General features: G+C 44.6%; 1 protein-coding gene across 3 annotated transcripts in view; it reads left to right on the forward strand.

Moving 5' to 3' along the window:
- DISP1 (dispatched RND transporter family member 1) overlaps positions 1-22877 on the forward strand; it is a 132697-nt gene that overhangs the window by 90785 nt on the left and 19035 nt on the right. For all 3 annotated transcript variants that reach the window (XM_064164565.1, XM_064164564.1, XM_064164566.1), the window contains one exon: positions 20886-20915. In XM_064164565.1, the coding sequence (XP_064020635.1) occupies positions 20886-20915 (30 nt within the window). The remainder of the gene's footprint in view (positions 1-20885; positions 20916-22877) is intronic.

The raw sequence follows: 22877 nt of genomic DNA on the forward strand, positions 1-22877 counted from the left end.
GTGCAGTCACCATCCCTGGAGGTGTTCTAGAAGCATGTGGACATGGCACTCTGGGACACAGTTTAATTGCTATGGTGGCCTTATGTTGAAGGTTGGACTTGATGACCTTAAAGGTCTTTTCCAACCAAAACAATTCTATGATTCTATATTGTGTTCATTTTTCACATGCTCAGGTAGCTTTCTGTACAGAGAAGAGTAACACTGAGGTGTGTGATATTTTAACATGATCTTTGTTCCACGCTTTATTACCTTTTGAGCCTATAATCTGCACAACAGCTTCTTCTCCAGAGACTTTTCCTTGCAAGGCTCATTGGCAATCATCCAGCTTTATAATATATGCATGTTTTGGCAGGGTTACTTAAAATGCAGGTTCTCATAAGATACATTCATTAAATGCAGCGTGTGGGCAAGTTAACTTCCATTTTGGTCCTTTGTGTTTATAAAGAATCTGTTCAAATATTGTTAGCATTTGAAGGGAGAGGAAAAAGATACAATTAGACAGAGGGAGTTGAACACACTTTGCAAACTGTATGGCTAAGGCTCACAGCTCTGAGCAGGTAACCAACTGTTTCAGCAGGACAGGTTTTGTCAGGTTTTGAAGCCCAAGGCTTAATGTTCATCAGTGACCTAGCATTAAAGGAATGTGGCTCTGGTATATCCTTGCAGATTGGAGTGTATAAAGAAGACAGAGTGAAATAATGTCACACTTGTCACACTTAAAAGCTGCTGGATCTGGAATTTTGTAGCGTGCTCAGCTTTTGAGGTTTAAACTGAATCACATGGAAATGTCATTTATACACTGTAATTGAAATGTCTGGGCAGCTGCTGAGTGGGTGAAAAAGGCTTGCAACATAAAAGCAAATACTTTTCACAGAATCATAGAATGGTCTGCCTTAGAAGGGACCTCCAAAAGTCATCTAGTCCAACCCCTTCTGCAATAAGCAGGAACATCCTCAACTAGATCAGATTGCCCAGGACCCTGTCGAGCATCACCTTGAATATCTTATAGAGATGGGGCCCCAACCACCTACCTGGACAACCTGTTGCAGCGTTCCACTACCCTCATGGTAAACAACTTGTTCCTAACCTCCAGTCTAAATCTACTCTTCACAATATCACAGTATCACCAAGGTTGGAAGAGACCTCACAGATCATCAAGTCCAACCCTTTACCACAGAGCTCAAAGCTAGACCATGGCACCAAGTGCCACGTCCAATCCTGCCTTGAACAGCTCCAGGGACGGCGACTCCACCACCTCCCCGGGCAGCCCATTCCAGTGTCCAATGACTCTCTCAGGGAAGAACTTTCTCCTCACCTCAAGCCTAAATTTCCCAGAATCTGTTATCTGTATGGGAGTGCACGCATGTAAACAGGAGCAGAAGGGAAAGATGTGCTTTCAGAAAGTCAGCTCAGGGCTGTGAAAAGTAGCAGTGGAGTAACAGTGCTGTCTGGGACTGCTTTCTCTGGTACTGAAGTGAACTGCTTCTTTCAGACTTGTATGGGAGCACACCAGTTAAAAGTTACCTACATCCTTGCTGATCTTGATGCCAGCTCCTTTGGAATCTCTTCTACACCTATAATCATAGAATAGCAGGGACTGGAAGGGGCCTCCAGAGATCGAATCCAGCCTCCCACAGAGCAGGACCACTTAGGCAGGTCATACAGGAACAGGTCTGGGCGGGATGTGAAGATCTCTAGAGAAGGGGACTCCACAGCCTCTCTGGGCAGCTTGGTCCTGTGCTCTACCATCCTTACAGTAAAAATGGTTTTTTTTCGTGTGTTGAGTTGGAATTTCCTGTGATTGAGTTTGTCAGTTGCCCCTCATTGTATCACTGCATCACTGGAAAGAGACTGGCTCCATCCTCCTGACAGACACCCTTCAGGTGATAGTTGCAGAAATCAGTAAGATCTCCCCTTAGCCTTCTCCTGTCCAGACTGAACAGCCCCAGGTCTCTCAGTCCTTCCTTGTGAGAGGGATGCTTTAGTCTTCTCTTGTCCAGACTGAACAGCCCCAGGTCTCTCAGTCCTTCCTTGTGAGAGGGATATTTTAGCCTTCTCCTGTCCAGACTGAACAGCCCCAGGTCTCTCAGTCCTTCCTTGTGAGAGGGATACTTTATCCTTCTCCTGTCCAGACTGAACAGCCCCAGGTCTCTCAGTCTTTCCTTGTGAGAGGGATGCTTTAATCTTCTCCTGTCCAGACTGAACAGCCCCAGGTCTCTCAGTCCTTCCTTGTGAGAGGGATGCTTTAATCTTCTCCTGTCCAGACTGAACAGCCCCAGGTCTCTCAGTCTTATCTTCTAAGAGGGATACTCCTGTCCTTTAATCATCCTTGTAGCCCTCCCTTGCATTCTGTCCAACAGTTCCCTGGCCCCCATCTTGAACTGAGGGGCCCAGAACTGTACACAGTATTCCAGATGTGGTCTAACTAGGGCTGAATAGTGTGAGAGGAGAACCTCCCTCTTCTTATTGCACCTAAGTATACTAGAAAACTTAGATCTACAGACTGGAGACAAAAGGTGGGGTAGGAGAGGTCAGGGGTCTGTGAAAGGAACCAATAGTACTGCTGATAAGGAAACCACTCCAAAGGGCCAGTGCTGTAGTGCTTGCACTTCTCCAGTATTGACCCAATAAATCCAGACAAGTACTCTCTGCATGGACTAGACCTGCTCTATATCACCTACCATTATTTATATTTCAAGACTATAATGTCAATGCTTTTGACTAAAGCAGATAATTAAAGAGAACTGCTCTGAAAAGCATCTGAATTATCTCAGGTGAAAAAGGCAGGATAGAAGGACATGTGGGATGATCCTCTCTATGATCCTGCAGCCATCTCAAGCTAGAACACAAGAATAAGATCAGTTTAAAGCCTCACAGAATCATTAGCTAGCTAAAATTCTAAGGCTTTGGGGTATATGTAAATTGCTTCTCATCTCCTACCAGATTAGGTAGCTCAAATTGGTGGCTTCAAAGTTTTTGAGGGCTGGACAAATGTATCACAGTATCACACAGTATCACAGTATCACCAAGGCTGGAAGAGACCTCATAGATCATCAAGTCCAACCCTTTACCACAGAGCTCAAGGCCAGACCATGGCACCAAGTGCCACGTCCAATCCTGCCTTGAACAGCTCCAGGGACGGCGACTCCACCACCTCCCCGGGCAGCCCATTCCAGTGTCCAATGACTCTCTCAGTGAAGAACTTTCTCCTCACCTCAAGCCTAAATTTCCCCTGGTGCAGCTTGAGGCTGTGTCCTCTTGTTCTGGTGCTGGCCACCTGAGAGAAGAGAGCAACCTCCTCCTGGCCACAACCTCCCCTCAGGTAGTTGTAGACGGCAATAAGGTCTCCCCTGAGCCTCCTCTTCTCCAGGCTAACCAATCCCAGCTCCCTCAGCCTCTCCTCGTAGGGCTGTGCTCAAGGCTCAAGGCAATGTAAGTTCCAAGCAAGACAAAAACCGTGGCACTGCAGAGTCAGGAAACTGGTAAATCTTCCTTATCTCCAGGCTCACCACACATCTTCTATTCAGTTAGATTTAAGCCCTCTTTTGAACTGTTTTGACATTGCAGATTTATGTGATGGTTCTGGGATTCTGAGCTCTGCTGTATCTCAGAGTGTTCTGTGCCACACACTGTTTAAACAGTATTGCAGATAGACCTGAATCCTACTACTTTAATTAATGCTTTAAAGAGGAGATCTATGAAAGTGAAAAAGCTATGAAGTGAGGGTAGAACACTATAGCTGCCTCTTAGATATTTTATACTTTCCATCTAGTTACTTGGCATAAAGATGAGAAGCAGAAAGACATAAAAAGCTCTTTTCTTTCTTATTTTTTTTTCTCCAAAAGCAAGGGAATGTTTGCCAAATACCAATCTGAATAACAAGTCTTTATTATGAAACAGCTCTCTGCTTGATTCCAGGAAAAGGATAATTGTTATCTGGTACATTCTGCAGGCTTGCAGAGCTGATTATATGTATATACAGTACTTTAAATTATTCTCATTTCAGCAACTTTAACTGTTCACTGGAACTCCTACATGGATTTTTTTAAAGCTGCCTTCAGTTTTGGGCTCCCCAGTTCAGAAGGGATTGGAATCTGCTCAAAAGAGTGCAGCAGAGGGCTACGAAGATGATTTAAGGGCTACAGTGTATGCTCTATAAGGAGAGGCTGAGGGACCTGGGGCTTTTTTTGGTCTGGTAAAGAGAAGACCTGGAGGGGATCTAAAGATGTTTATAAATAGATGAGGGCTGAGGGTATAAGAGGAAGAGAGTCCAACAGAGGGCTGCAAGGTTGATCAGGGGACTGAAACACTGCCTTGTGAGGAGAGGCTGAGGGACCTGGGGCTGCTTAGTCTGGAGAAGAGAAGACTGAGAGGGGATTGGATAAATGGTTACAAATATCTGAGGACTGGGGGTCAGGAGGAGGGGGACAGGCTCTGCTCACTTGTTCCCTGTGGTAGGACAAGGAGCTGTGGATGTAAGCTGCAGCAAAGGAGGTTTCACCTCAACACAAGGGGGAACTTCTTTACTGCAAGGGTCACAGAGCACTGGCACAGGCTGCCCAGGGCGCTTGTGGTGTCTCCTGCTCTGAAGACTTTCAAGGCCTGTCTGCATGTGTTCCTCTGTGACCTGAGCTGGATTATGTAGTCCTGCTATGGCAGAGAGATTTGACTTGATGATCGCTTTGCGTCACTTCCAACTCCCAACATCCTGTGACTCTTCTCAGTTGTGCCCTGTAATAGGATGAGGGGTGATGGGTATAAACTACAGCATAGGAAATTCCACCTCAACACGAGGAAGAACTTCTGTATTGTAAGGGTCACAGAGGACTGGAATGGGCTCCCCAGAGAGGTTGTGCAGTCTCCTTCTCTGGAGACTTTCAAGATCTGTCTCGATGCATTCCTGTGTGACCTGCACTAGATTATGGTCCTTCTCTGGCAGGGAGGGTGGTCTCAATGTCCAGAGGTCCCTTCCAATGCCTGACATCCCATCATCCTGTGAACACTAGATAACAAAGAGCAAGAGTCTACATTAAATCTGGCCAGTGACCTAATTTTCAGCACTCTTCAAGAGGCAGCATTTGAAAGATTTGAGTATGTCTACTTCTTAGAAGATTTTGGTCTTTGTTGTGATGGGTGGAAAGAGCAGAATATGGAACAAGGACTTTGGAAAGCTCTTTGTCAGCTGCCATCATTGCCTTTGTCTATAACTCCTTCCAAAATCACTTGTCCCTCCTCTCTGATTGTCTTTTGATGTTGTCTTCATCTTAAAGTCACTAATAATGATGTGTATAGTGTTTAAGTAGTCAGTGGTGCTCGAACAGTAAAACAAAACAACAACAACAACAAGAAAAACCCAAACAGCCTGAGCAATTTGGCCTTAGATTTGCTACACTGGGATTGCCATGAGATTTCTGCCCAGGGTATCTGTTATATAAAGAAGTCTCTTAAAGGCTTGATTAAAGACTTGATTCTATTTGGAAGTTAATTGTGTGGGGTTTTTTCCGCAGTATCACCAAGGTTGGAAGAGACCTCATAGATCATCAAGTCCAACCCTTTACCACAGAGCTCAAGGCCAGACCATGGCACCAAGTGCCACGTCCAGTCCTGCCTTGAACAGCTCCAGGGACGGCGACTCCACCACCTCCCCGGGCAGCCCATTCCAGTGTCCAATGACTCTCTCAGTGAAGAACTTTCTCCTCACCTCCAGCCTAAATCTCCCCTGGTGTAGCTTGAGGCTGTGTCCTCTTGTTCTGGTGCTGGCCACCTGAGAGAAGAGAGCAACCTCCTCCTGGCCACAACCTCCCCTCAGGTAGTTGTAGACAGCAATAAGGTCACCCCTGAGCCTCCTCTTCTCCAGGCTAACCAATCCCAGCTCCCTCAGCCTCTACTCGTAGGGCTGTGCTCAAGGCCTCTCCCCAGCCTCGTTGCCCTTCTCTGGACACACTCAAGCATCTCAATGTCCCTCCATAAAATCATAAATAATTGAATGTATTGGACTAGAGAAAACTTCCATTCATCCCTGCTCCCACTTTTCCAGTGTTTGCCATTGGAATGGGCTGCCCAAGGAGGAGATGGAGTCACCGTCCCTGGAAGTGTTGAAGCAAAGCCTGGCTGAGGCACTTAGTGCCATGGTCTGGTTGACTGGCTAGGGCTGGGTACGAGGTTGGACTGGATGACCTTGGAGGTCTCTTCCAACCTGGTTGATTCTATGGTTCTATGTTAATGGGATAGTGTTCCACCAGATTCTTGCGTTACATTCCCAGTTTCATTTAGTTCATTGAGGCAAATGGATGAATGTTTGCTAATGTTTTGTTGAACAGTTTTGTTTATATGGAGTCTGCTTTATAGCATATTTAATCTTGCAGTGCTTTTTTTAGGGCTTAATTAAATATTGAAAACCTTTAGAAGTTCACTAAGTCCTTTTTTTTTTTTTTTGCTTGGTTGTTACTGAGCAAACAAAACAAATTTAATCTCAGGAGATAAAATGGGATTTGTTACATAGGTACAGTTTTTTCCTCTGTGTCAATGTAGGCTAAGAATCCTTCGTGCAATTGCTCACTAAATCCTTCTCTATCTTTTACTCGTGTTGAATATTGCTCATCATAGAATCAACCAGGTTGGAAGAGACCTCCAAGATCATCCAGGCCAACCTAGCACCCAGCCCTAGCCAGTCAACCAGATCATGGCACTAAGTGCCTCAGACAGGCTTGTCTTGAACACCTCCAGGGACAGTGACTCCACCACCTCCCTGGGCAGCCCATTCCAATGCCAATCACTCTCTCTGCCAACAACTTCCTCCTAACATCCAGCCTGTACTTTCCCTGGCGCAACTTGAGACTGTGTCCCCTTGTTCTGTTGGTAGTTGTCTGGGATATTGTGTGGACTTGTTTTATGTCATTTCAAAATTGACATGCAAAGTAACTAAATTCATGTGTGTTGGAAGTGAAGTTTAGAACAAAATTGTTTAAGTAACAGTATTTTTAGTTGCTGGAAGAGATGGAATGCCTAGAAAGAGTGAAAACTAATTTTTGTCCCCACAGTCAGTCTAATAATTTGCAGAGATTGTAAGGACTTGTAGTTTATTTGCAGTAAAGGAGATTTTCTGAGAGCAAAAATAAACTCCCCTAGTGACTTATGTTCACAGACTTACATCTGCACAGAAAGGGGGGCTGAAGCATGTACCACTTGAAGTGTGATATATGACAGTCTGAAGGCTCTCCACTCCAGAGTCAAGCTAGCATATGCTTCATGTCAGTCGTAAATGCCTTTAAAAACATGGATTTCAGCCCTTGTGGAGAAACACCTTGAATAAGAATAGGTGCTCTGCCTGTACATCTCTTTGGCAATGTGGGATGGTGTTTTTCTTGTGTGTATGTTGTGATGGTTTGGGTAATGTTAATTTCCTGTCTGTCAGAGAAATACAAGATGTGACCATGACCTTGCATTGCTTCTTTCAACTGGGAAGTGTAAGAAAAACAGCTTTGAAATAAAATATTTCTAAGGAAGGAACTTTTTTCTTTTCCCCCCAGTAAAAATGCAGAAAACTGCCTCAATCATCATTTAAATCCCAGAACATATCTGTTAATTTCACTGTAATTACACAGAAAAGAAAAAAAAAAAAAAGACTATAATGGCTTTGGACTTGTGAAGGATCTTGAAATAATATTAGTCTGCTCCAAATTCGCTGTTGGCTTGTTTTCAACTAATGATTCATGGTGGTATTTTAGTAACCCCTTTTTATTGTCTTGAATAGTTGAGAACTTTTGTTTAACTTGCCAAGCAGTGCTATATGTGGTCCTGCCCTTAGTGCTTCAGAAGTTAAAGGAATATGTATTATCTGTCTTCCAATTAAACCTTTTGAAAGCAGAACACACTTTAAATTATGTATAAACTTTGCCATTTAAAGCTAGGACAATCCAGTGTAAGTATGTTTTATGGCAGTTTTGTTATTGACAGTTGAAGAGCTGTGTTTAAAAGTGGCTACACTCATTGGGGGGAAGTTTAGGGAGAGAAGAATGCAAGAACAGTATCTGTAGAGTGTGTGTTACTTGGCTTCTTCCTGCACTGATGGATTTTCCTGCATGGAGAATGATCTATGAACCTTTCTGTTCAGGACAGGTGAACCAAGTAGATGCTCTTAAGGAAAAGAGCCATCTGTCCTGATAATATTTGGTTGGTATTGAAGATGAAAATGAGCAGGTATTAGGAAGAAAATGAGGTTCATGGTGGTATTTTACCAACCCCTTTTTATTGTCTTGAATAGTTGAGAACTTTTGTTTAACTTGCCAAGCAGTGCTATATGTGGTCCTGCCCTTAGTGCTTCAGAAGTTAAAGGAATATGTATATCTGTCTTCCAATTAAACCTTTTGAAAGCTGAATGCACTTTAAATTATGTATAAACTTTGCCATTTAAAGCTAGGATAATCCAGTGTAAGTATGTTTTATGGCAGTTTTGTTATTGACAGTTGAAGAACTGTGTTTAAAAGTGGATTTTCCTGCATAGAGAATGATGTACTTTCTGTTCAGGACAGGTGAACCAAGTAGATGCTCTTAAGGAAAAGAGCCATCTGTCCTGATAATATTAGTTCAGTTGTTGAGGATGAAAATGGGAAAGTATTAGGAACAAAATGAGGTTCTAAAGAACCTTAAGCTGAAACCTTGGTAAATAAAATCCTAGGCTCCTTAATGTCACCGTCTCTGGAGGTAAAGATGTGTGGACACAGTTTAGCAGTAGTGATGGGGCTGTGAGTTCTAGGTAAGTGGTTGAGCTTGATGATCTCAAAGGTCTCTTCCAACATCAACTGCTCTATGTATACCATGTGAGCAGCAAGGAAATGGAGCGAATGGGCTGCCAAAACCCTCAAACCTTGGAGATGTTTATAGCAGCATTTAAATTTCAAGTCATCCACGTGTTCTAAATTAATAGAAGTTTTAATTTTAACATATAATGAGGAAAAACTTCTTTAAGGGTGGTGGAGCACTGGACCAGGCTGCCCAGAGATGTTGTGTAGTCTCCTTGTCTAAAGGCTTTCAAGACTCATACGGATGTGTTCCTGTATGACCTGCCTTAGGTGATCCTGCTTTTTCAATCTCCAGAGGTTCCTTCCAACTCCTACCCTCATTCTATGATATTGGGATACTAAACTTAACAAAATGACTTCCAAATGAAAATACACACACAGGGGATGTCAATATGATTGCATTGACCTTTTCTCATCTCTGGTGACTTGACATAAATATTTTTTTTCCTGTTGTATGTTGACATAAGCCAGAAATTATGGGGAGATATCTAAGTATTTGGAGGTGGTTTATACAGTACATTAATAAAGTTTCATATTGATTCCATAGTGAAACTTTAGCTTGGTTAAGTATATAGGAATTCAAGGTATCTAGTTTTGCCCAGTGTGAAAGCTGTAGGTCAATAGTGCATGCACTTCTATGCTAAATTGAAGTCAGAGCAAGAACCACTCAGTCAATGATTTCATTATTGTTAACACCTTCATTGCAGTTGCTGTCCTTGCAGACAGACAATATTATTTGCTCATACTTGCTGGGAATACAGAGCAAATCCACAACTAGAACTGAAGAGGTCGGTAAGAAAACAAAAAGAGCAGACATGAACCTTTATAAAGGTTTGGCATTTCAACTGTAAAAATAGAGTTGCCAAATAGCTTATTGATTTTTGGTCTCTCTGTTGCAAAGACTTTATCATTTTACTTAAATTCATGCTTAAGGATAGCCTCAGAAGAAAGAATCCACAATATAAGTTTAGGCAAAGCTGCAACATTGAGAGTTTACATTTTTTAATGGGATGGAACAGTAGTTGGTTTCAAATCACCTCACCCTCCTACCTTGGAGATAAAAAATGAAATCCTTTTGGTTTGTTCCTTGGCATTTTGTGTGTGACAACAATGTAATTGTATTCATTTTTCTTGCTTTCAATGAACAACTTAGCAGAAAAATGAATTCTCATCTTTACAGCATCCTTCTGCTCTGTCCTGTGCTTCCTTTGTAGATGTGAAAGTAACACTAAGTTACAAACACAACAAACATGACATGTTTAGAAACATCCAGAGGGAGTTCATTCTTAGAGGCAAGGAAAACTCCATATATCATAGCAAAACTAGTAAATTGGGAGGCATGTAAAATATCTTTTTGGCAACTTAATCTGTTGGATTTGTTGTCTGAGTGATTGCAGTGATTTGTAAAATGATAAAGCACGCAGATGCAGCGGCAAAAGCCAGCCTGATATTTAAGAGCCATTCAGATTGTTCTCTTGGGTCAATGACATCCTGAAAACACGAGGATTTTCTTCCTCTGCTGGGATTTAGTTTGCATTATGTGTTCTAATGGAAGGTGTACAATATGATGCATATCTCCATCTGTCCTGCAGGGATTTAGCTTATCCTTGAGTGTAATAATGACAAAAAGCTATGTTTTATCGCTTCTTGTAACTAGATCTGCCAACAAAGGGAATACCTTCCCTCTGGCAAGGGAAAGCAATGAGGTTAAACACCTCATAATCCTTGGACAGAGGAGTCTTTATATTGATTTTTTTTCCCCTAAGCAAGTACAGCTATTTATTGTAACTTAACCATTTTTGACTCAAGCAAATCTTTAAATGAAAGGCAAGAGCACAAACTTAGTTTTTCTATTCCTGGCTTTTTAATGATTGACTCTCTTTGCTTTGTTGTCACTATGTTTAGACACTGGTGGTACACAATGTGTTTCAGAAAGAAGATAAAGTTCCTGTCCTGAAGAGTACACCATCTCACAAATATGCCATGTACATTTATGGCCATGATGTTTGCATCAAGAGAAATAATACATCCCTTTTATGAACACCTCTGTGAGGAGAGTAAGATGATGTCAAGCAGTGTTTGACCATACTGCCAGAAACTGAAGGTGCAATGTCTACAATTTGCATTTATTCTGAATCCCATTCTGCTGGAGCAGTTGTTACTACTTCTGTTGCTGTGTTAGCTGCAAGTGATCATTTACAGCCCTGTAACAACTACTTTAAGCTATACATTTCTGAATTTTGTCAAGCTCAGTGCCAAAGGGGAGACACTCATCAAAGCAGTTCATTTTCTCTGAAGGGTTGTTTGGAAAATTAGGCTTTCCTTTGCATGTCAGAGAAGCATAAAGTGTCCTGCATGAAGCAAGGCTGTAGATGTCTTCCCACAGAATATCACATCATGGGAGAGGTAGGCCAGCCAAAGAGTGTGACCCAAGGGGAAGAACAGCAGCCCTGAACCCCAGAAGCTGTGCAGCTCTTGGCAGAAATACTTCAACTCAGCTAGAAAAGAATTGTTTCTTTTGTTGGGGTTTCTTTCTCAAAAAGTGGTGTGATCTGAGGAGGTAACATGGTATAGTTGATTGGACAGGGTGCTAGGTTGGACTGCATGATCTTGGAGGTCTCTTCCAACCTGATTGATTCTATGATTCTGTCAGGTTTCTACTGGTGACCATTTCTGTGCTATGATTGTGCCTGGATTTGAACCCTGAAATATGATGGTTGGTTGCCATTGTTCATAGTCAGGTGTCACTTAGCACAGATCTCAGCTGGATTTGGTAAGGAATGGCATTTATCAGCAGTCAGGTCTTTTCTTGTCTGAGACCAGTTGCCACAGAGAAGTAGGAAAAGTGGTTGCAAAGACTGACATCTATCTTTCTGAGATGTTCCTAGTCCAATCAGCTAGGAATTCAGAATAAACTGCTCTCTGGCAGGCAATGGTATGAGCTTGCCCAGTTAATGCTGATTCTAACTGGCAGAGATGGTACTGTTCAACCAGCACTGAAAGGTCACTTAGCTGCAGCAAAGCACCAGAATCAGATGGATATTGGTGCCGGCACCACAGCGTTGTGCTGCTGCTAGCTGCTGTTTCCCAGAAAGGAGTCATGTCATAGAATCATAGAATCAACCAGGCTGGAAGAGACCTCCAAGATCATCCAGTCCAACCTAGCACCCAGCCCTAGCCAGTCAACTAGACCATGGCACTAAGTGCCTCATCCGTCTTTTCTTGAAGACCTCCAGGGACGGTGCCTCGTACAAGGCCAGGTAGGAATGGATCTTAAGCATAATCAGGTCCAATCTTAATGAAACAGAGGAGAAGTGTCTGTGCTGACAGTTTTGAAGTTATCCATCATGCTGTTATTTGTTTCAGTACACCTTGAAAGAGGGCCAGCAATCGTAGGCAGTGCCTCTGTGCTGCTGTGTGTCAAGGTGGTAACCCCTCAGGCATTGTCTAACTGCTTTGTTGTTCCTCCAAAGGAGAAAAAAAGGCAAGGGGAAAACCCTTTTGCTTCAGAGCTTCAAGCCCTATATTTGCAAACTGTGAAACAGAAATTAATTGACTCTAAATGATGTGAAAGAAGTCAGAAGTCAAACATTTAGGCAGGGTAATATCGAGGAATTTAAAATGGTTTAGGAAGGTATTGTTTGGATAAGTTTGTAAAAACACATGTCTTGCACTACATTGATACCTTTTCATGGACTTTAAAGAACAATCACAGAATGTTAGAGGCTGAGTGTGACCTCCAGAGATTATTAAGTCCAACTCTCCTGCCAAAGCAGGATCACCTGGCCTGCATCAGGAATGGTGTGGCCAGCAGGAGCAGGGAGGTCATTCTGCCCCTGTACTCTGCATTGGATAGACCTCACCTTGAGTCCTGTGTTCAGTTCTGGGCCCCCCAGTTTAGGAGGGACATTGAGATGCTCGAGCGTGTCCAGAGAAGGGCAACGAGGCTGGGGAGAGGCCTTGAGCACAGCCCTACGAGGAGAGGCTGAGGGAGCTGGGATTGGTTAGCCTGGAGAAGAGGAGGCTCAGGGGAGACCTTATTGCTGTCTACAACTACCTGAGGGGAGGCTGTGGCCAGGAGGAGGTTGCTCTCTTCTCTCAGGTGGCCAGCACCAGAACGAGAGGACACAGCCTCAGGCTGCACCAGGGGAAATTTAGGCTGGAGGTGAGGAGAAAGTTCTTCACTGAGAGAGTCATTGGACACTGGAATGGGCTGCCCGGGGAGGTGGTGGAGTCGCCGTCCCTGGAGCTGTTCAAGGCAGGATTGGACGTGGTACTTGGTGCCATGGTCTGGCCTTGAGCTCTGTGGTAAAGGGTTGGACTTGATGATCTGTGAGGTCTCTTCCAACCTTGGTGATACTGTGATACTGTGATGCTGTGATAGCTATGGCAGCCCACATGGGAACGCATCCTGCTGGGTTTTGAAAGCCTTACAGAGAAGGAGACCCCACAGCTTCTCTGGGCAGCCTGTTCCAGTGCTCTGTCACTCTCACTGTAAAGATATTTCTTCTCACATTGGGGTGGAACCCAGGCTTACAACTGGTTCTTTGTGCTGTTACTGGGCACTACCAAAAGGAGACTGTCACCTTCATCTTGACACCCACCTCTCCAATATTTATAGACATTAATAAGATCCTCTCTCAGCCTTCTCTTCTCAAGACTATCAATGTAGACAGGGCTGCTCCTGCTCAAAATCATATTATTATCTCTTGCAAATTCTTAGGTCATTGGTAGCTATGCTAATGCTTTTTTAAAATGCTGATTGTTGTTCCATGGCAGGTAGAAAACTCTCTTCAACTACACTTCAAAGCATAGCCTATTTCCCCAGTTTTCATGGCTACCTTCTGCAGGGTTTCTTGCACCCATTGAGGAAGCAGCTAGCATTGATTCCTCATGGTGTGAGAAAGTGGGATACTTTGATACCCTTCCCCCAGCTGAGGTCTGTACGGAATGACTGGGAAAGAATGTCTTGGCATATGTAGATTCTCTGATTGTCCTCTGACGTGCTCGGGTTTGTATTTCCCTAAAAGGCATTAAATCAGTGAAGCAAATACCCTGCAAAATCAGTAAACCATCCATAATTTTATTAAGTGTTAAATTCATTTGAAATGGTCCCATACTGAGGAACACGCTCATGAAACGTTGCATTGTGCTGTGTAACACTGCATTGTGCTGTGTAATGTCCAAGTGATGCGAAGGTTATAGAACAAGGTTTAATAATAGTGATAATATCCAAAAGCTTGATTTTGATTCTTGAAATTGGGACCAAACTGTCTGTTAAACCCATGCCAATGGGTGTAATTGGCAGCTTTCATGAGAAAACTCACTCAGTGCTGCAACAGAAGGGAAACTTTGGCTTCACTGAGAATCTGAAGGCAGGATTTGACCGAGTGGCACAGCCTGTGTTCTTTCAGGAGGCTACAGCACTAGTTGTGTGCTTTCTCAGGTTGAAAACTTAGGTAAACCACTATCTTTTATACATGTGAACTGCCTCTATTCAACTTGCTGTTTGCACAAACAGTGGAGACATTTACAAATATTTACATGAACCAGAAACCTGATGTTTTCTGTCACCTCGCTGTTCAAAATAGCTTAAATGCTTATTTAGGCCAGAGAGGAGAATGTTAGAGCTGTAGTAGTCCAGTCCCAAGTGGTGCCCTCATCCACCCTCCTGAGATACTTACTATTTCCTACAGTAAACTTCCAGATTTGGTAGGAAGACATTATGAAAAGCACCACTTCTCCTTTTCACCGTGTGGCACAGAAGGATGCTGCTCAACCAAATACATCTGGTGTTGAGAAATGTCTGGAGGTTTTTAACCAGCCTGGTTTTAGGTAGTTCCTGGTGATGTGATACATACGCAGCCTAAAGTAAAGACAGGATGAACTGAAGTCTGTGTTGAATAGGAGCTAAGACCTGCAGTAAATGGTGGTAGGCTGGGGTTGGAGTGGCTGGAGAGCAGCCAGACAGAAAGGGATCTGGGGGTGCTGATTGATACCCACCTGAACATGAGCCAGCAGTGTGCCCAGGTGGCCAAGAGAGCCAGTGGCATCCTGGCCTGCATCAGGAATGGTGTGGCCAGCAGGAGCAGGGAGGTCATTCTGCCCCTGTACTCTGCACTGCTTAGACCACACCTTGAGTGCTGTGTTCAGTCCTGGGCCCCCCAGTTTAGGAGGGACATTGAGATGCTTGAGCGTGTCCAGAGAAGGGCGACGAGGCTGGGGAGAGGCCTTGAGCACAGCCCTACGAGGAGAGGCTGAGGGAGCTGGGATTGGTTAGCCTGGAGAAGAGGAGGCTCAGGGGAGACCTTATTGCTGTCTACAACTACCTGAGGGGAGGTTATGGCCAGGAGGAGGTTGCTCTCTTCTCTCAGGTGGCCAGCACCAGAACAAGAGGACACAGCCTCAAGCTACACCAGGGGAGATTTAGGCTGGAGGTGAGGAGAAAGTTCTTCCCTGAGAGAGTCATTGGACACTGGAATGGGCTGCCCGGGGAGGTGGTGGAGTCGCCGTCCCTGGAGCTGTTCAAGGCAGGACTGGACGTGGCACTTGGTGCCATGGTCTGGCCTTGAGCTCTGTGGTAAAGGGTTGGACTTGATGATCTGTGAGGTCTCTTCCAACTTTGGTGATACTGTGATACTGTGGTAGAAGATAACAGAACCCCTTATTTTCTTTCCCTCTTGTCTCCTCCCTGGGTGCACAGTGTGTGTTAGATTTCACTCAGTGACTGCAGGTTACATCACAGCTCGGTTGTGCTGGTCCCCTCGCAAACAACTGCGCTTGTCACTTTCTGCCATCAAACTTGTGAGAACGAACTAAGGAGGTAATTTAATACACAGATTGACTTGGCTTTTGTCCCAACAAAATAATGGAATTCACCATTTCTTTCTCATGAAAAGTGATGAGGATTTCTTTTTTGTCTAGACTATTTTTTGGGGGGGGGTGGGTTAGTGGTGTTATTTCAGTGAAATCCTAATACTTCAAACATTAGCTACAGCAGCATTAATTAAGGGGGAAGGAGCTGTTTTTTTGCCATGCATTTCTGCATTTTAGGGCATAACTAAAGAATTTTTTTTGCCTGTAGTTTTCAGGGATAGCTTTTCCTATTGACCAATATAATAGAGTCATCACAACAGCTGCAAGGGATTGGTTACACTGCTGGAATTCACCCGGGTCTAGGCTGGTTTTTTCAATGCATGCTTCTCGAAACAAAACAGTTTGATAGCAGGTGTGACCTTTAACCCTCCCTAACTTTGAAGAACTTAATCATCATCATTTGTTCAGCTCTGAATATATTTTGCAGGTGGGGGAAACAGAGGGAAAAGTAGTTTGGTTTTGATGGGAAAGAGGGAGGATGAAGAATGGTTGTGTGGGCATTATTAGACCTTTTATGTAAGCCAGATTAGTTGAAGGCAACTTTTGAAAGTTTTATCTAAAACAAATTTTACATTCTCTGGAGGCAATCTCTTTAGCCATATAGTTGCAGAGACAGTTGAAAGACAGTGTAAAGCTTGAGGAGAGAGATTTAAAGCATACCCATCTACTAAGATTTTGCTTGAAGAATGGGTTGGGAGAGCTGTAGAAAGAGTGAATATGGGCTCCCTTCCATACTAGGCAGTCCCCCTTTCTAGGTGTTGAATATATTCATAAAGAGCAGGTGTTGATCTGTTGGAAGGTAGGAGAGCTCTGCAGAGGGACCTGGACAGGCTGGATGGGTGGGCAGAAGTCAATGGGATGAGATTGAACAAGGCCAAGTGCAGGGTTCTGCACTTTGGCCACAACAACCCCAAGCAGCACTACAGGCTGGGGACTGAGTGGCTGAGAGCAGCCAGGAAGAAAGGGACCTGGGGGTACTGGTAGAGAGGAACTGAAGATGAGCCAGCAATGTGCCCAGGTGGCCAAGAGAGCCAATGGCATCCTGGCTTGACTCAGGAACAGTGTGGCCAGTAGTACAAGGGAGGTTATTCTGTCCCTGTACTCAGCACTGCTCAGGCCACACCTTGAGTGCTGTGTCCAGTTCTGGGCCCCTCAATTCAAGAGAGATGTTGAGGTGCTGGAAGGTGTCCAGAGAAGGGCAACAAAACTGGTGAGGGTCCTGGAGCACAAACCCTATGAGGAGAGGCTGAGGGAGCTGGGGGTGTGCAGCCTGGAGAAGAGGAGGCTCAGGAGTGACCTCATTGCTGTCTGCAACTACCTGAAAGGACATTGTAGCCAGGTGGGGTTGGTCTCTTCTCCCAGGCAACCAGCAATAGAACAAGGGGACACAGTCTCAAGTTGTGCTGGGGGAGATCTAGGCTGGATGTTAGGAGGAAGTTGTTGGCAGAGAGAGTGATTGGCATTGGAATGGGCTGTCCAGGGAGGTGGTGGAGTCGCCATCCCTGGAGGTGTTGAAGCCAAGCCTGGCTGAGGCACTTAGTGCCATGGTCTGGTTGATTGGCTAGGGCTGGGTGCTAGGTTGGCCTGGATGATCTTGGAGGTCTCTTCCAACCTGGTTGATTGCCTAGATCTACCTGGCCTGGGAGAAGAGGCCACCCCCCACCTGGCTACAATGTCCCTTCAGTAGTATTGCTTGTGACATGCTCTGGATGAAGAGCAGAAGAAAGCTTAGCATGAGTATTTAGCTCTCATAGTTTAGTTTTTCTGTCCCTTCTGCTGAGGAAAGGGACAAGAGGAGTTTATTTATCTGGGCTGTCAGTTCCATTTTCTTTCATCACCGTTTTGCTATGATGTGGGTTTGGCAGTGCTTTGATTATATATCTGAAATGTCCTGTTGCTGTGTTAAGAGTTAGAATCATAGAATCTACCAGGTTGGAAGAGACCTCCAAGATCATCCAGTCCAACCTAGCACCCAGCCCTATCCAATCATCAGATGATCTCTGTGGTCCCCTCCAATCCTGACTGATTCCATGATTCTGAGATTCCTAGTATCAGGTGGTAGAAATGGCCTGGATTTGTGCAAGGGAAGGTTTAGGTTGGAGATTAGCTTGCATGGTTTGTGTTATTTGTTTGAGCTGACAGTCTAACAGATTGTTGTCTGCTTGGAGTTAGAAATCGATCTGTTCTAAACAATATTCACACTTAATGAGCACAAGGTTGAACCTACCTTCAGGTGATTACATTACCTGGACTGGAATTTCAACTCAGTGCATTGAATCTTGTATTTTGAAGGACAGGCAAGCCCATTTCTGAGCACTGAATTAAGCTGTAAACTTTTGAGAACATTTACAAGGAATCTGATATTTCACATATCACAGCATAACCAAGGTTGGAAGAGACCTCACAGATCATCAAGCCCAACCCTTTACCACAGAGCTCAAGGCCAGACCATGGCACCAAGTGCCACGTCCAATCCTGCCTTGAACAGCTCCAGGGACGGCGACTCCACCACCTCCCCGGGCAGCCCATTCCAGTGTCCAATGACTCTCTCAGGGAAGAACTTTCTCCTCACCTCCAGCCTAAACTTCCCCTGGTGCAGCCTGAGGCTGTGTCCTCTTGTTCTGGTGCTGGCCACCTGAGAGAAGAGAGCAACCTCCTCCTGGCCACAACCACCCCTCAGGTAGTTGTAGACAGCAATAAGGTCTGCCCTGAGCCTCCTCTTCTTCAGGCTAACCAATCCCAGCTCCCTCAGCCTCTCCTCGTAGGGCTGTGCTCAAGGCCTCTCCCCAGCCTCGTTGCCCTTCTCTTGTTTATCCCATGATGTGAAAACATACAAATCTCCTCTTAGAATCCTCAGTCATCTATTCTATCATAGAAATTGTTTTGGTTGGAAGGGACCTATGAAGGCCATCTAGTCCAACTGCCCTGCAATAAGCAGGAACATCTTCAACTATATTAGGTTGCTCAGAGCCCAATCCAACCTGACCTTGAATGTGATTTCCCATTGGAATGGGCTGCCCAGGGAGGTGGTGGAGGCACTGTCCCTTGAGGTGTTCAAGAAAAGCCTGGATGAGGCACCTGGTGCCATGGTCTGGTTGACTGGATATGGCTGGGTGCTAGGTTGGACTGGATGATCTTGGAGGTGTCTTCCAACCTGGTTGATTCTGTGATTCTATGATGCTATCACCTCTCTGAACAGCCTGTGCCACTGTTTCACCGTGCTTAGCATAAAAAAATTTCTTCCTTATATCTAGTCTAAATCTTTCCTCTTTTAGTTTAAAACCATTATTTCTTGTCCTGTCACAAGAAGCTGTGCTGAAAGGACTGTCCTCATCTTTATTACTGATCCTCTTTAAGTAATAAAAGGCCAAAGTAAGTTCTCTCTGAAGTTTTATCGTCTTAGACTCACAGAATCATGGAATCAGCCAGATTGGAAGAGACCTCCAAGGTCATCCAGTCCAACCTAGCACCCAGCCCTAGCCAGTCAACCAGACCATGGCACTAAGTGCCTCTTCTTGAATGCTTCCAGGGATGGCAGCTCCACCATTTTCCTGATCAGCCCATTCGAATGCCAATCACTCTCTCTGCCAACAACTTCCTCCTAACATCCAGCCTATGCTCCCTCCACACAACTTGAGACTGTGTCCCCTTGTTCTGTTGCTGGTTGCCTGGGAGAAGAGACCAACCTCACCTGGCTACAGCCTCCCTTTGGGTAGTTGTAGACAGCAATGAGGTCACCCCTGAGCCTCAAGCTCAGCCTTCAAGCTGAACAACCCCAATTCTGTCAGCCTTTCTTTACAGAAGTGTTCCAGCCCTCTGATCATTTTAGGGGCCCTCCTCTGGACTTGCTCCAACAGGTTTATGAATTTTTATGCAAGCAGGTGTTTCTAATTCATTGTTTTCTGTACCTTTCTAAAGAAGTAATATGAGTCCTTGGTGGTGTAAAAATTCCATAACTTAAATGAAGCCATAGTATGATTACATCTTTGGAATGATTGTACATCACATCAACAGAAAATTCTTGAGAGGACTTGCAGATTCTTTGTGGGAATTATTTTAAGTGACATTTATGTAAAACTTACTGGTCCTATAGCTAGCAAAGTCATAGAGTCACAGAATCAACCAGGTTGGAAGAGACCTCCAAGATCATCCAGGCCAACCTAGCACCCAGCCCTGTCCAATCAACCAGACCATGGCACTAAGTGCCTCAGCCAGACTTTGCTTCAACACCGGCAGAGATGGTGACTCCACCACCTCCCTGGGCAGCCCATTCCAGTGCCAATCACTCTCTCTGTGAAGAACTTCCTCCTAGCATCCAGCCTAGACTTCCCCTGGCACAACTTGAGACTGTGTCCCCTTGGTCTGTTGCTGGTTGCCTGGTAGAAGAGACCAACCCCACCTGGCTACAACCTCCCTTCAGGTAGTTGTAGACAGCAATGAGATCTGCCCTGAGCCTCCTCTTCTTCATGCTGCACACCCCCAGCTCCCTCAGTCCTTTCCATTTTTTTTCTTTTTCAGCTGTGATGGTTTGGGTGTTCCCTGCCCCCCCACACTTTGGAAATCACCCAGACTAGACTCAGCCAGCTCTAGAAATTGAATGAAGCTTATATTTACAGCTTAGCACAATAGACAAGCAGAATTTTACAGTATATACAGTTATAGACAGAAATAGGCAAGGTAAAAGGTAATACAGAAACACAACAGCCCTCCCAGAAACCTGAGTCCCCAGGAGGGCTCTCAACCACCCTTCCACCTTCTCTCAACCTTACCCCAGTCCCAAGTAATAACAGAGGTTCAGCCAGGGAGTTAGGAAGCAAAGTGGATTAATCAAAGAAGCAGCAGAGAGGCTAGAGAGAGAAATACAGCTTGGAGCTCCCCAGAAGAAGTGAGTTATCTATGTTTGGATTCTTGTTCTTATACCTCTCAGCAAGCCTATGAGTGCAGTAGTCATCACCATTGCTTTCCTTTTACAGCCTGTAATCTAATTCTTCTCACCAAAACATTCTAGCTAGCTTCAAACTAGCACACACCTTGGTTGCAAAGGCTCAATTGAGTATGCATGCATGCCTTTTGAAATCATTCATAGGTGAAAATAATCTGATTTTCAGAATTGCTTTGCTCATTCAGGTATGGGAAGAATTAAACAACTTGGCATGTACATCTGTGTTTCTTATATTTACAATTACCCTCTTTTTGTCTTCTTTCCAGGCCAGCCAGACCATTCAAGCTACCAAAAAGGTAAGCTCTAACACTGTTGCATGTGAGGTTTGCAGAGGCAGTGCATGTGGTGATGGCAAAGCTGTTATGGTAAAGCTGTTATTTGCCACACAAGGCAGGAATCAGGAATGTTCAAGGAATATAGTGGGCAATCAACACTGATTTTGAAAGAAAAAGGTATTTCTTCAGGCAGTGAGTAGTGAGTTTCTGAAACTGCCACATGAGATTGTAGAGGCAGATAGTATCAGCAACTTCAAACAACATTTAGAAGAGTTGATCCTTAAATAAACACTAAAAGGAGGAGTCGGGGACAAGTTCTTTGACATCCCTAATCACACATCTTTGAGTCCTGAGGAAGCAGGAAGGGGATAGACCACAGAAGACAGCCAAACAAATAGTCTCTCTGTAAATTTGATGTGTGCAGAGTTCCAGGTTCCTTGTTTTCAAGTATTTCATGGCATTTTAAATTCCAATCTCTTTGTGTATATTAATGTAGCAACTCCGTGACTACTCTTCCAATTAAGGGTTATTCTGAGAAGCAACTTGGTTATATCATCAATGATGATGAAACAGCCTGACAGGAAAGTTTGAAAGCATCTCATCATCATGATCCTTTCTTCCTCCTACAACCAGAAACCCCATGCAATCAGGAACATTCTCTGAAGAAAGACAAGGTCGTGTCAAAAAACCCAGCAGAGCACTTCACCTAATGCTGTTAGTGCATCAGCTGCAGCAAAGGGTTGGACTTGATGATCTATGAGGTCTCTTCCAACCTTGGTGATACTGTGATACTGTGAACAAGAAACCATCTCCAGTGAAGATACATTAAAAGTATAGATCACCTCTAAGATTTGCTTTCAGTAAAGAACAGGCCTGTTCTCTGGAGAAGAGGAGTCTCAGAGCAGACCTCATTGCTGTCTACAGCTACCTGAGGGGACATTGTAGCCAGATGGGGTTGGTCTCTTCTCCCAGGCAACCAGCAACAAAACAGGGTGACACAGTCTCAAGCTGTGCCAGGGGAGGTCTAGGCTGGATGATAGGAGGAAGTTGTTGGCAGAGAGAGTGATTGGCATTGGAATGGGCTTCCCAGGGAGGTGGTGGAGGCACCATGATCTGGTTGACTGCACTGGGCTGGGTGCTAGGTTGGACTGGCTGATCCTGGAGGTGTCTTCCAACCTGGTTGATTCTATGATCACGTGGAGCAGACAACCCATAACTACCATCACCACTTAAACCATGTCCCAAAGAGCCACATCCACACTTTTTCCAGCACCTTTAGGCTGTTCAGTCTGGAGAAGAGTAGGCTCCCAGGTGACCCTCTTGTGGCCTTTCAGTATCTGAAGTGAGCCTACAAAAAACCTGGGGAGGAACTTTTCAGGCTATCAGAGAGTGACAGGACTGGGGGGAATGGAGCAAAGCTGGAGATGGGTAGGTTCAGACTGGAGGTGAGGAGGAAGTTGCTGAGCATGAGAGTGGTGAGAGGCTGGAATGGGTTGCCCAGGGAGGTGGTTGAGGCTCTGTCCCTGGAGGTGTTTAAGGTCAGGCTGGATGAGGCTGTGGGCAGCCTGCTTTAGGTTAGGGTGTCCCTACCCGTGGCAGGGGGGTTGGAACTAGATGATGCTTGTGGTCCCTTCCAACCCTGACTGATTCTATGATTCTGTGTTTAGTCCTTTTTGAAGTTCAAGCCCAGGTCAGCTGTGTTGGTCTGCATTTCAGTATGTGACACAAGACACAGGGACAAATTTGCAGGTGCTGGATGTGGCTTATGAACATGTTAAACACTTCATCCAGGACATAGTTTCTTCTGCAGCCAGGGCCTGAAGAATTTAACCAATATAAGAGCTGCTCGACTGAGAATGGAAGTGTAGAGACAACATGAGCAGAGTAGTAAATCTAGTGATGAAAGTGGAAAACAGTGGTAAATAGTGATGAAAGGAAAAAAAAGCCAACTTCTGAGTATGATTTTTATGAGTTCAGAGCAAA

This window comes from Pogoniulus pusillus, chromosome 25 (genome assembly GCF_015220805.1).
Source record: "Pogoniulus pusillus isolate bPogPus1 chromosome 25, bPogPus1.pri, whole genome shotgun sequence".
NCBI classification, from domain to species: domain Eukaryota; kingdom Metazoa; phylum Chordata; class Aves; order Piciformes; family Lybiidae; genus Pogoniulus; species Pogoniulus pusillus.